Source organism: Mustelus asterias, chromosome 12 (genome assembly GCF_964213995.1).
Source record: "Mustelus asterias chromosome 12, sMusAst1.hap1.1, whole genome shotgun sequence".
Lineage (NCBI taxonomy): Eukaryota > Metazoa > Chordata > Chondrichthyes > Carcharhiniformes > Triakidae > Mustelus > Mustelus asterias.
In genome coordinates, this window is record NC_135812.1 from 102,965,796 (window position 1) to 102,980,767 (window position 14,972).

The window sequence follows — 14,972 nt, forward strand, 5'->3', positions numbered from 1 at the left end:
TGTACCTGAGGTCAGTAATCTGTCTTCGCTAAGGGCCTCCACTGAGCAGTCTTGGTTTTAGGAAGTAAGGGAGTGATGCATCAGTTGTACGTAGCCTGCATGAGATCTAACTGGAGAATACAGTTCAGCATTGGACACGAAACTCAGGAATGATTTATTGGATCTGAAAGGGGAACCAAAATGACACCATGATATTTAACTTGGTTAAATTATGAAACTACATTGCATAAAATTGGTTGTTATTAGAGGGTTAAGAAATGAAATGTGAACATTCTTGTTTTTCACCATTACTTGTTTTTTGTGAAAGCTAGTGGAAAATCTATTTAAATGGTGAGCACTGATAACATTATAAGGGAAACTAGAAGATAAAATGAGGAAACCGGGTTAGTAAAAATGTTGGAATAATTAGTTAATGCTTGAATTTCTGCCAACACAGGGGAATTTTAGAATTCCAGATAAATGGCAGTTAAAGCATTTTCATACCAAGTTCAATGTCTCCTCATTAGAAACATACACTTAATAAAGACTCAGGCAGAGAGCCTTGTCCTACTCATGTGAGTGTGATGAGAAGGTCCTCACTCCCAATAATACATCAATATAGGTCTCCAGAGAAGGATGAAGATTATTTTAAGTTTTAATTAAACTAATTAGCTGACATTTATCCAGAGCTTACATTCTTGCAGCACTATAGAAAGATTTGATCATTACATTTCTTCACCTTATAGCACTGCAACGGTCAGTTTCCTCAATATTACTATTTGTCTATAAACAAAATATGTTCAATATTTTTCAGAAAGACAAAAATAAACAATAAAATGGTTAAAAGTATTTGAGAAAAAATATACTTTGGCAATCATAGCTTCTCCAAAGGTTACAGAAATACCTGGTCTTAAAACCGTGATATAGAAAATTAATCCGTGCTGACTATCCCGGATTAATCCGCATCTTTCTAAATGGTCGTAAATCCCATCTCTAAGGACCTTTTCCATCAATTTACCAACCACCGAAGTAAGACTAACCGGTCTATAATTACCAGGGTCATTTCTATTCCCTTTCTTAAACAGAGGAACAACATTCGCCATTCTCCAGTCCTCTGGAACCATCCCCGTGGACAGCGAGGACCCAAAGATCAAAGCCAAAGGCTCTGCAATCTCATCCCTTGCCTCCCAAAGAATCCTAGGATACATTTCATCAGGCCCAGGGGACTTATCGACCTTCAGTGTATTCAAAACTGCCAGGACATCCTCCCTCCGAACATCTATTTCCTCCAGCCTATTAGCCTGTAACACCTTCTCTTCCTCAAAAACATGGCCCCTCTCCTTGGTGAACATTTTTCAGAAAACTCAATTGATAGTTGTTTTTAAATCTAAAAAATAGATGTGCTCATGTGGCAAGTTTATTAGGGGAAGTATTTTAACCTCATATTTAAGGGTGCATTTCTTCTTAAACCACAATTAACTATGACATTTCAGAAATATTCACCAGATTCATTCCGTAGATTAAAGGATTGACGTATGAAGCGAGATTAAATAGTTTGGGTTTATACTCGCTGGAATTTAGAAAGATGAGAAGGGATCTGATCGAGATATATAAAATACTAAAACGGGTTGATAAAGTAAATGTAGACCAAATGTTTCCCCTTTGGGGCAATCTAGAACAAGAGGTCACAGGTATAGGTTGAGAGGCAGTAGATTTAAAACTGAAATGAGGAGGAACTACTTCTCGCAGAGGGTGGTGAATTTGTGTAACTCGCTGCCCCATAGCGCGGTGGAGTCTGTATCATGAAATGGTTTCAAGAAGGAGATAGATATATTTCTGATAAAAAATGGGTTAAAGGGATATGGGAAGCAGGTGGGGAGGTGGATTTGAGAGCAGGGAGAGATCAGCCATGATCTGATTGAATGGTGGAGCAGGCTCAAAGGGCTGAATTACCTACTTCTGATTCCTATGTCAAAATTAAAATTTATTGATTTGAGTAAACTTAAAAGGAAATATTGAAACAATAAACATTTGGAAACCACTAAACTATGCCTGGATTTTTAAGGTCCAATAGGGCACTTTCTGCTGCGAGAGTGTTTAATCAATTTAAAGAATGGGATAGCTGAAAAAGGAGGGGGGGGAAATTATTCTGAAATTAACATGGTCAGTGCAACACATCAGTAGTCAGCATGAGAAAGAATTGACAGTTTGGGAGAAATGCAAGATTTGAATTCCATATCTTTACCAGTGATGGATGACATTATGGAGCCAAATTTGATTGCAAGGATGCAATCAATCATAGGTCTCTTCTAGCAGATCTGCACGTCTCTCCCATAGCTTCCTAAAATCCATTCAAGTAGCCTAAAACTTAGATTATCTTTATTTATAAATACCTAACACTCCACCAATACCAGCTATCAACAATTTTTTAAGTTTTTAGGTGATCTTTTGCTACCTAATACCAACATCAAGCACTCTGAAATAAATGTAGAAAAGCTAGATCTGCTGGTTGCAAATGCCCCTCTACTCTGGCTCGCTAATGTGCCTTAAAATCTATTTCAAAAGTTCATTGCATCTTCATTCCAAATGTCAATTTCTCTATTTTCACGTGTTGTTCTTCTGGTTTCTTTAAACAATACTAGCAATTTAGTCTAAAACTGTGCTGACTTCTGGGCAATGCTTTGACTGTCTGATCAAATTATTAATTGTACAAAAATCTCTAGGCTGTGACTTGAATTTCACCAAACTCATTTCCCAGCAAAGATAGCAGTTTTAATGTAAGCCTTACTTGTGACTAATAAATTAACCTCATCCAAACACTTTTCAAACGTAATCAAAACAAAGAACCAGTTAATATAAAAAAAGAGTTATCAGAAATATTGTGTTACAGCAGAACCTCATCCGAGGATACAAGGAGTGCCCCGACCTACAAATTGGGTGCGCATGATTATTTCCGTTGGCCCAAGGATGATATTATTTGTTTACTGCAGGTTTTTTTTTAAAAAAATCCATCTCTTTTACAATCCTGGCAGCCAGATCGGGGGCCTTGACACCAACTATTTTCGACTGGTTTTTGTTTGCTTTTGTGGACCACATTTTGGAATACTCTGTCCCCGGGGGAGCTGACTACTTCCTAGTGATTGAATAAATTGCTTGCTCAGTTTTCTGTTGTGCTGCTGACAGGGGAAATTGGTTTCTCTTGGCTGATTTGAATGTTGTGTTTGGATGCCATGGGAAGCCAAGGGTTGAGTTACTTGCCACAGCAAACTCAGGCTTTCAACTGCTCGTGTAGTTTCAGTATTTATGTGACTGGTCCAGTGGCATTTCTGGTCACCCATAGGACATTGATGGCGAAGGAATTCAATAATGGTGATATCGCTGAAGGTCTGAAGGGGAGGATGATTGGACTACCCCATACTGGAGTTGATCATTGCTGGCATGCACATTACTTGTCCTAGTCAGAATGGTGCCCAGGTCTGGCTGCATGTAGACGCGGATTGCTTTATTAGCTGAGGAGTTGTGAATGTTTTGTGGTCACTGAATGGCTTGCTGGGCCATTTCTCTGCTTCTGAACACAGTAAGAAGTCTCACAACACCAGGTTAAAGTCCAACAGGTTTATTTGGTATCACAAGCTTTCGGAGCTGCTCCTTCAGGAACATGCAAGTCAGACCTGGGTAAGAACAGATTTTATTTTCCCTCTGAATTACATAAGTGAATTGGACAAGTTTGTTGCAACAGTCTGGTAATTGCATGGTCACCGTGACCGATACCAGATTTTTACTGATGCCGGCGTTGGACTGGGGTGGGCACAATAAGAAGTCTCACAACACCAGGTTAAAGTCCAACAGGTTTATTTGGAATCACGAGCTTTCAGAGCACTGTTCCTTCATCAGGTGAGTGGACATTTTTACTTCAAATCATAGAATCCCTACAGTGCGGAAGGAGGCCATTTAGCCCATCGAGACTGCACTGACGACAATGCCACCCAGGCCCTGTTCCCATAACCCCACTTATTTATACTGTGTACAATTGTGGTCTCCTTACTCAAGAAAGGATAGACTGGCAATGGAGGGAGTACAGAGGAGATTCACAGAGGAGGTTGATTCTGGAGTTGAGAGGATTGGCTTATGAGGAGAGACTGAGTAGACTGGGGATATATGCATTGGAATTCAGTATAATAACGGGAGATCTTATAGAAACATCTAAGATTATGAAGGGAATAAATAAGATAGAAGCAGGGAAGTTGTTTCCACTGGCAGGTGAAACTAGAACTAGGGGGCATGGTCTCAAAATAAGGGGGAGCAGATTGAGGAGGAACCTTTTCACCCAAAGGGTTGTGAATCTGCAGAATTCCATGCCCAGGGAAGCAGTTAAGGCTACCTCATTGAATGTTTTTAAGGCAAGGTTAGATACATTTTTGAACAGTAAAGGAATTAAGGGTTATGGTGAGCGGGCGGCTAAGTGTAGCTGAGTCCACGAAAAGATCAGCCATGATCTTATTGAATGGCGGAGCAGGCTCGAAGGGCCAGATGGCCTACTCCTGCTCCTAGCTCTTATGTTCTTATCCTGCTAGTCCCCTGACACTAAGGGGAAATTTAACATGGCCAATCAACCTAACCCGCACAACTTTCGAACTGTGGGAGGAAACCTATGCAGACACGAGGCAAATGTGCAAACTCCACACAGACAGTGACCCGAGGCTGGAATTGAGCCTGGGTTCCTGGCGCTGTGAGGCAGCAGTGCTAACCACTGTGCCAACGTGCTGCCCCAACTTAAGTCACTGTATTTAAATTCCCCACGAAAGGATTTAAACTCATGTGTCAAGGCCTTTGGATTGCTCGCCAGTACAATAACCACAATTTTTTTTATTCATTGTAAGGGATGTGAGTGTCACTGGCTAAGCCAGCATTTATTGCCCTCCATTTCAGAGAGCATTTGTGAGTTAACCATATTTCCATGGGTCTGGAGTCACATGTAGGCCAGACCGGGTAAGGACGGCAGATTTCCTTCCCTAAAGAACATTAGTGAACCAGCTGGGTTTTTACAACAATCGACAATAGTTTCATGGTCATCATTAGATTTTTAATTCCAGATTTTTACTGAATTCTGATTTGAACCCAGATCCCCAGAGTATTACCTTCTGGATTCTAGCCTAGTGACAATACCACTATGCCACCACCTCCCCTTAATGTTACCATACCCATCTTTATATTCTTCAGAAACTAATTCACGTGAAGCAGCTTGCATCAATTCTCAGTTAAGTCTTTCTCTTAGCAATACGCTTAAAATACTGACAGGCATTAAGTAGTGATATGGTTTGCGCTGGTTAGGATTATATTCATTGGAGTTTAGAAGCGTGAGAGGGGATCTGATAGAAACTTTAAAAATTCTAACAGGGTTAGAATTGTTGTTTGGGTTGAATCTCAGTTTGTTTGGGTTGAATCTCAGTTTGTTTGGGTTGAATCTCAGTTTGTTTGGGTTGAATCTCAGTTTGTTTGGGTTGAATCTCAGTTTGTTTGGGTTGAATCTCAGTTTGTTTGGGTTGAATCTCAGTTTGTTTGGGTTGAATCTCAGTTTGTTTGGGTTGAATCTCAGTTTGTTTGGGTTGAATCTCAGTTGTTTGGGTTGAATCTCAGTTTGTTTGGGTTGAATCTCAGTTTGTTTGGGTTGAATCTCAGTTTGTTTGGGTTGAATCTCAGTTGTTTGGGTTGAATCTCAGTTGTTTGGGTTGAATCTCAGTTGTTTGGGTTGAATCTCAGTTGTTTGGGTTGAATCTCAGTTGTTTGGGTTGAATCTCAGTTTGTTTGGGTTTAATCTCAGTTGTTTGGATTTAATTTCAGTTTAGAGTCTCCCACCCTCTCACCTAAAAAAAGGACTCTGAGTGAGAGCAGGTAAGCTTTTTTTTTTCTTTCATTTCTTATTAAGGGAAGTTAGCAGGGATGTCAGTGCAGGCAGTGCAATGTTCCTCCTGTGGGATAGAGGGAAATTTGGCCGATTGGATAAGTAACTGGCTATCTCATAGAAAGAAGTTTAACAACACCAGGTTAAAGTCCAACAGGTTTATTTGGTAGCAAAAGCCACACAAACTTTTGGAGCTCCAAGCCCCTTCTTCAGGTGAGTGGGAATTCTGTTCACAAACAGGGCATATAAAGACACAGACTTAATTTACATGAATAATGGTTGGAATGCAAATACTTACTGCTAATTAAGTCTTTAAGAAACAAAACAACGTGTTTTGTTTCTTAAAGACTTGATTAGCTGTAAGTATTCGCATTCCAACCATTAGTCATGTAAATTAAGTCTGTGTCTTTATATGCCCTGTTTGTGAACAGAATTCCCACTCACCTGAAGAAGGGGCTTGGAGCTCCGAAAGCTTGAGTGGCTTTTGCTACCAAATAAACCTATTGGACTTTAACCTGGTGTTGTTAAACTTCTTACTGTGTTTTCCCCAGTCCAACGCCGGCATCTCCACATCATATCTCATAGAAGACAGAGGGTGGCGGTGGATGGAAAATTTCAGACTGGAGACCAGTTACCAGTGGTGTACCAAAGGGTTCAGTGCTGGGTCCTCTGCTATTTGTGATTTTTATCAATGACTTGGGGGAGGATGCTGAATGGTGGGTCAGTAAATTTGCTGATGACACCAAGATTGGTGGAGTAGTGGATGAGGTGGAGGGCTGTTGTAGGCTGCAAAGAGACATCGATAGGATGCAGAGCTGGGCCGAAAAATGGCAAATGGAGTTTAACACTGATAAGTGCGAGGTGATTCATTTTGATAGGACAAATTTGAATGCGGATTACAGGATCAACGGCGAGGGTTCCGAGGAATGTGGAGGAACAGGGAGATCTTGGGGTTCATATCCACAGATCTCTGAAGGTTGCCACTCAAGTGGATAGATCCGTGAAGAAGGCCTATAGTGTGTTAGTGTTTATTAACAGGGGGTTTGAGTTTAAGAGCCGTGGGGTTATGTTGCAAACTGTACAGGACCTTGGTGAGACCACATTTGGAATATTGTGTGCAGTTCTGGTCACCTCACTATAAGAAGGATGTGGAATCATTGGAGAGTGCAGAGGTGATTTACCAGGATGCTGCCTGGTTTGGAGGGTAGGTCTTATGAGGAAAGATTGAGGGAGCTAGGGCTTTTCTCTTCAGAGCGGAGGAGGATGAGAGGCAACTTAGAGGTTTATAAGATGAGGGGGATAGAGTGGACGTTCAGAGACTATTTCCTCGGGTGAATGTAGCTGTTACTAGGGAGCATAACTATAAAGTTCATGGTGGGAGATATAGGAGGGATGTCCGAGGTAGGTTCTTTACTCAGAGTGGCTGGGGTGTGGAATGGACTGCCTGCTGTGATAGTGGAGTCGGACACTTTAGGAACTTTCAAGCGGTTATTGGATAGGCACATGGAACACACCAGAATGATAGGGAGTGAGATAGCTTGATCTTGGTTTCGGACAAAGCTCGGCACAACATTGAGGGCCGAAGGGCCTGTACTGTGCTGTACTGTTCTATGTTCTATAGCAGATCCAAACAATAGAATTTTCAAACCTAGAGAACTTCGTCTTCAGAAAGCTAAATGGCTCCATGCAAATTCCCCTGTGCTCACACTTGTCAGCAGTGCCATTTTAGGCAGGCTCTAATGATTTAAAGAACAGCTCATGGCTAGGGATTAATTATCAAAATGGACAAATGCCATAGACTTTTCTAAAAACAGAAATAATTTGTTAAATTTCAATGGAATAATTTTTTTTCAAGTCACCAGCTTGTGCATGTGTTGGCATATGTGGTTTTAGATGAATAGGTTTTATCTAAATTAGAAACAAAGCTGTGACGATCAGTGAGTCATCACCCTATACAAAGCAGAAGCGGCTCAAAACAGGAAACATGCCTCAGAACACAATCAAGATCATTGAACTGAGAGTACTGAGCTCTATTTTTTTTAATGAGTCCCTCACCCTTCAGAATACCTAAATTGGAACTCATCCTGAATGATAATATGCAATGATAATAGTTTTAAAAACCTATATTTTATACTTTTAGGTAAAAACTATTTAAAATGAAAGCTTTGAACACCTGCCATAATTTGCATATTCAGGTTTTTTTTAAGCTACGTCCAGAAGCAGGGTACTACATATGCTGGACATTCAAAATAAAAACATAAAATGTTGGAAACATTCAGTGGGTAAAATAAACAAGAAAGAAAAAATCAGCAAAGGAAAGTAATAAATGAAATAGGTCATCAAGGTTATAATTTCACATTATTGAACCTCCAACACCTCCTCCACTTCCCATGCCACGTCTCCATGCAACTGCAGGAGATGGAACATTTCACGTCTTCCCTTTTCACTGTACAAAACCCCAAACACTCCTGTCTAGGTGATGAAACAGTGAATTACTCATACTTCTTTCAATGTGGTATGCTGTATTCACTGCTCATAAAGTGGCCCCCCTACATTAGGGAGACCAAATGTAGATTCGGTGTTCATTTTGTAGAATATCTCCATTCAGTCTGCAAAGGGGACCCCGAGCTTGCAGTAGACTCATTTTAATTCTCCATCTGCCGCCATTCTAAATGCACCGTTCATGACTGCCTGCAAAGTTCTAAAGAATCTTAAAGCAAGCTCGAGAAACAGCACCTCATTTTCCAACTAGACACTTTACAGCCTTCAAAACTCAATAGAGTTTAACAATTTTAGATAAAGCTCTGCAGACCTGCTGAATCAAGATGTGAATAGGACAATTAAATCAGTGAAAAGAAGAGGAGGCCCCATGAACATCCCTGTCCTCAGTGATGGTGTAACCCAGCACAAGGGCAAAAGACAAGGTCAAAACTTTTGCTACCATCTTCAACCAGGAGTGCTGAATGGATAGTCCAACCTAGCTTCCTACTAACATAATCAATGATGTCAGTCTTCAGCCAATTAGACTCACACCATGTGTTATCAAAAAACAGCTGGGGTGCATTAGATATAGCAAAGGCCCCCACAACACCCAGGCTGTAGTGCTGAAGATCTCTGCTCTAGAACTAACCACACCTCTAGCCAAGCTGTTTCCTGCACAGGTACAACACTGGCATCAAATTCTGGGTAGGGCTGATAAGTGGCAAATAACATTCACATCACACAAATGCCAGCTAATTGCCACCTCTAGCAAAACAGAGTTTTGATATTCAATGGAATTATCAAATCTGAAATTTCCCACCATCAACATCTTATGGGTAACCATTGATCAGTATTTTTTTCTTATTCATTCATGGGCATCACTGGCTGGGCCCTGAGGGCACTTAAAAGTCCCACATTGTTGTGGGTCTGAAGTCACATGTAGGCCAGGCCAGGTAAGGGCGACGAATTTCCTTGCCTAAAGGACATTAGTGAACCAGATGGGGTTTTTTTTAAAACAAAATCAACAATTGTTTCATGGTCACCATTAGACATTTAATTCCATATTTTTATTGAATTCAAATTTCACCATTTGCCATGGTGGGATTTGAACCTGGGTCTCTGTATTACTAGTCCCGTGACAATACCATTGCCTCCCCTTAGCCAGATAAGTACTGTGTCAACAAGAGCAAGTTAGAGGCTTTTTAAAAAAAATTCATTCATAGGATGTGGGCTTTGCTGGCTAGGCCAACATTTATTGCCCATAACAAAAACAGAAAATGCTGCAAAATCTCAGCAGGTCTGACAGCATCTGTGGAGAGAAAGAGAGAGAATAGAGCTAACGTTTCAAGTCAGAAAGTCCCTTCATCAGAGTTGAAGACAAGGAAAATTGAATAAGATATATACTATGAGAGTGAGGAGGGAAGTTGGGGGATGGGGGGGTAATTGATAGGAATGGCATAGACAAAAAGACAAAGGGAATGCAAATGATGATGATAAAGGCTGAGAATGTGGCTAAGAGTGTCCATTAAGAGCTCAGACTGTGTAAGTGGCAGAGCAAAGGTGCAGAGTGCCAAAGGATAACCTGAGGAATGTGACAGTTGGTCTTAGTGGGATGGGAGGGGGTTGGAAAACAAAATGGAAAGCGAGGTTTTAAAAGTGGAAAAATAAAAATAATACAAAGTAATAAAAATGGATGAAAAAGATGAAATGAAATAAAGTAAATAGAAATGGAGTGAAGGTGGAGGCGAGAGTTCGTGCTCTGAAGTTGTTGAACTCAATGTTCCGTCCACAAGTCTGTAAAGTGCCCAATTGGAAGATGAGGAGCTACTCCTCCAATTTACGTTGGGCTTCACTTGAACAACGCAAGAGGCTAAGAACGGACATATTTTGATTTGATTTATTGTCACATGTATTGGGATACAGTGAAAAGTATTGTTTCTTGAGTGCGATACAGACAAAACATACCATTCAGAGAGTACATAAGGGAGAAGAACGGGAGAGGGTGCACAAGTCGCAGTCACAGATAGGGTGTAGAGAAGATCGGCTTAATATATGGTAAGTCCATTCACATGTCTGATGGCAGCAGGAAAGAAGCTGTTCTCAAGTCCTCTCAAACTTTTGTATCTTATTCCCCTACAGGAGGTGGTGGAAGAGAGTATGTCTGGGGTGCGTGGAGTCCTTGATTATGCTGGTTGCTTTTCTGTGGCAGCGAGAAGTGTAACGGAGTCAATGGATAGGAGGCTGGTTTGTGCGATGGACTGGGTTCACAACCCTTTGTAGCTTATGGTCTTGGGCAGAGCAGGAGCCATACCAAGCTGTGACACATCCAGAAAGGATACATTCTATGGTGCATCTGTAAAAATTCAAGAGAGTCATAGCAGACATGTCTAACTTCCTTAGCCTTCTGAGAAAGTAGAAGTGTGGGCTTTCTTAACTATAGCATCAGCATGGAGAGACCAGACAGATTGTTGGTGGTCTGGACACCTAGAAATATGAAGCTCTCAACCATTTCAACTTCATCACCACTGATGTAGACAGAGGCATGTCCTTCACTACACTTTCTGAAATCAATGAATATCTCCTTCGTTTTACTGACATTGAGGGAGAGATTATTGTTGTTGCACCATTTCACCAGATTCTCTATCTTTTTCCTGTACTCCGTCTTGTCATGTTTGAGATCCAACCCACTATGGTGATGTTATCAACAAACATGAAAATGTAGTTGGAGCGGAATTTGGCCACACAGTCATGTGTATTAGGAGCATAGTAAGGGGCTGAGGACACAGCCTTGTGGGGCTCTGGTGTTGAGGATGATCGTAGAGGAGGTGTTGTTGCCTATCCTTACAGATTGCGGTCTGTGGGTTAGGAAGTCTAGGATTCAATCGCAGAGGGAGTTGCTGAGCCCTAGGCCACAGAGTTTAGAGATGGGTTTTGTTGGGATAATGGTGTTGAAAGCTGAGCTGTAGTTAATAAATAGCAGTCTGACATAAGAGTTCTTGTTATCCAGGTGTTCCAGGGTTGAGTGTAGGGCCAGGGAGATAACATCTGCTGTGGACCTGTTGTGGCGATGGGTGAACTGTAGAGGATCCAGGCAATCTGGGGAAACCAGAGCTGATGCATGCCATGACTAACCTTTCGAAACACTTCATAATGATGGATGTCAGAGCCACCAGGCGGTAGTTATTAAGGCACACTGCCTGGCTTTTCTTTGGTGCATGGATGATGGTCATCATCCAATAGCTTGTTTGAGATTTAACATATGAATTTACTGATAAAGTGCTGGCACATTTAATTTATATATCAATGTACTGCACCATTGTGCACTGAACACAAGCATCGTGCTGTACAAAGGAATGAGACATACATTTACTCTTGATTTGCACAGGAAGGTTAAAAAGATTGGAGTCAATCTACATAAATAAAACACATCTCAGGACCTAGCACAAGTTGATTGGCAAAATATATTTTTTTTGTAAAAAAAAAAGCAGCCTCTGAAAAGACTACCAGCATTAAGTATGAGTGCAGTTAGGACCCCCAAAGGTCATTTGCACTCTCAACACTGAGTGAAGTGATTTCAGTTTAGCGAATCAATGTTATTATGAGTCTCATTAACAATGAGTACACATTTTCTACATACATTCACACTCAAATGAAAATGTATAACTACTTTTCAAGATTCCTGAATGTACTTGGTGAGGAAGTCTCTCACTTCTGAAATGTGAGCCAGTTCTTTAACAGCAGTATCTCGGTTCCTGAGCTGTACTAAGCCATTCTCTAGTGTGCTATCACTGATGACAATAGTGAAGATCACACCCATCTCATCGTACCTGAAAAAGAGAAAATCAAGTAGCACTTAACAGTATGTGAGCACTTCCAAAGGATATTGCTTGACATTTTGCTTTTATTTTACATATTAAAAGATGCAAAGAATGAATCACTGTTACAAAATGGAAGAGCTACTTCTCATTTAGAGCCTGAAATTTCCCTTCATATTATGATTATTAAACTTTTGTGAATAACTTTCTCCTGAGTGATGTGGTAATTTAATCAGTCACAAATTACACATTTTTTCTCCTGAGTGGTATGATTCAATTATTCCTTTACAGAACAACCCTGAGACAGTGAATAAGAGAAAGTAGTGATGGCCAAAGTTGAAAAACTATCAGGTTTTAGGAGAATACTTTCAAAAAACCGTTTAGCAGTGCAATTGCCCACCATCCCATCTTCAATTTTTTTTTCTCCAGTTTAGTGAATCTTTTTAAAAATACCACTGTGATAAAATACCTCTTACAAATGATTTTTAAAAAATTATTGTTGTGCCCGAGTGCTAAATTGAACGGAAAGAAAAGTCCAAGAGTATTCTTTGGTTCAAAGCATTGCTTTAGTAAAAATATTTATTCTTCTTCAAAATGACAAGTTTTATTGCTAATTGTAGACATCGTCTATTTTCATCACTGCTAAACAGTTCTGATAGTTCAAATAATTTGGCAGTGTAAATAATGGAAGAGAGTGTAATTTCAGACTGTCCAAGATCTACAGAATTGACCAATCTGACAGAACTATGCTTCAGGCTGGGAAATTTGAAGTGTCAATATGTTTGAGGGGCCTGCCAGCACCATAATGACTAAATGGGCCAGTGCAAAAAGACATGCTATTCACAATGGAGCCATTCTATGGTATTACTTAGAATTGCCACTGGAGCAGCAAGGATGCAAGGGAAATACTATTAATGGACTTCCCATGGCATCAGTAAAATTGCTTGAAATTTTTAAAAATATTTTACGAAAGAGAACATTTATTCTCTTGTATTGTATATTCGAATGTATTGCCTTGACCAATTAAATTTAAGGATTGAAGAAAAGGAATGACTGAGTAAGAGTGTATGAATTGAAGTCAAATCAAGCGAGGAGGAAAAGATAGATTGGATTGAGAAAAAGACAAAAAAAAGAGACAATGAAAACAAAAGGCATTTTTATAATCTTCAAAAAGATTTTACCTCTTGAAGGAATAAGACCATAAGACATAGGAGCAGAATTAGGCTACTCGGCCCATCGAGTCCACTCCACCATTCAATCATATTTTTCTCATCCGCATTCTCCTGCCTTTTTCCCATAACCCCTGATCCTCTTATTAATCAAGAACCTATCTATCTCTGTCTTAAAGACACTCAATGACCTGGCCTCCACAGCCCTCTCGGGCAAGAGTTCCACAGATTCATCACTCTCTAGCTGAAGAAATTCCTCCTCCTCATCTGTTTTAAATGATTGTCCCTTTAGTCTGAGGTTGTACCCTCTGGTTCTAGTTTTCCCTACTAATGGAAACATCCTCTCCATGTCCACTCTATCCAGGCCTCGCAGTATCCTGTAAGTTTCAATAAGATCCCCCCTCATCCTTCTAAACCCCGATGGGTACAGACCCAGAGTCCTCAACCATTCCTCATACGACAAGCTCTTCATTCTAGGGATCATCCTTGTGAACCTCCTCTGGACCTTTTCCAAGGCCAGCACATCCTTCCTTCGATACGGGGCCCAAAACTGCTTACAATACTCCAAATGGGGTCTGACGAGAGCCTTATACGGCCTCAGAAGTACATCACTGCTCTTGTATTCTAGCCCTCTTGACAGGAATGCTAACATTGTATTTGCCTTCCTAACTGCCGACTGAACCTGCACGTTAACCTTAAGAGAATCTTGAATAAGGACTCCCAAGTCCTTTTATGTTTCTGATTTCCTAAGCATTTCCCTATTTAGAAAATAGTCTATGCCTCCATTCCTCCTTCCAAACTATTGCTAGGGGGCCTGTACATAACTCCCTTTAGGGTCTTTTTACCTTTGCGATTTCTCAACTCTACCACAGATTCTATGCCTTCTGATCCTATATCGCTTCTTGCTATCGATTTAACTTCATTCCTTACTAACAATGCAAGTGCGCCCCCTTTGCCCATCTGCCTGTTCTTTCGATAGGACACATAGCCTTGGATATTTAGATCCCAACTCTGATACGCTTGCAGCCATGTCTCTGTGATGCCCACAACATCGTACTGGCCAATTTCAATGTGCGCAACAAGCTTATTTACCTTGTCCTGTGTACTGAACGTATTAGGTACAATATCCTCAGTCCTCCGTTGACCACCTCTCTTCTCATACATGTCACCTTTTTTGCTCTGCCCGAGGTTAGATTCCTGCCACCTTTTAAAGCCCTATCTACAGCCCTAGTTATACGATTCACTAGGACTCTGGTCCCAACTTAGTTTAAAGCCCTATCTACAGCCCTAGTTATACGATTCGCCAGGACTCTGGTCCCAGCACGATTCAAATGAAGACCGTCCCATCGAAACAGGTCCCCTCTTCCCCAATACTGATGCCAATGTCCCATGAATTCAAACCCATTCCTCCTCCACAAATCTTTGAGCCACACATTTACCTCAATCTTATTGACCCTGTGCCAATTAGCTCATGGCTTAGGTAGTAATCCAGCAATTATTACCTTTTTGGTTCTGCATTTTAATTTAGCTCTTAGCTATTCATACTCCCTTAGCAGAACCTCTGTTCCTGTTCTACCTATGTCGATGATAGCTACATGGACCACAACAACTGGATATTTACCCTCC

The 14,972-nt window shown here is 40.7% G+C and overlaps 1 protein-coding gene across 5 annotated transcripts in view; it reads right to left on the bottom strand.

The window, feature by feature from the left end:
- Positions 1-70: 70 nt before the first annotated feature.
- The window catches only part of polg2 (polymerase (DNA directed), gamma 2, accessory subunit), a 69,781-nt gene continuing 54,879 nt past the window's right edge, over positions 71-14,972 (bottom strand). For 3 of the 5 annotated variants that reach the window (XM_078225774.1, XM_078225771.1, XM_078225770.1), the window contains one exon: positions 10,252-12,189. In XM_078225774.1, coding sequence (XP_078081900.1) covers positions 12,033-12,189 — 157 coding nt within the window. In that variant the 3' untranslated portion in view covers positions 10,252-12,032. Of the gene's footprint in view, positions 164-10,251; positions 12,190-14,972 lie in introns of those variants that run through there. The other 2 variants (XM_078225772.1, XM_078225773.1) reach the window with 2 other exon arrangements.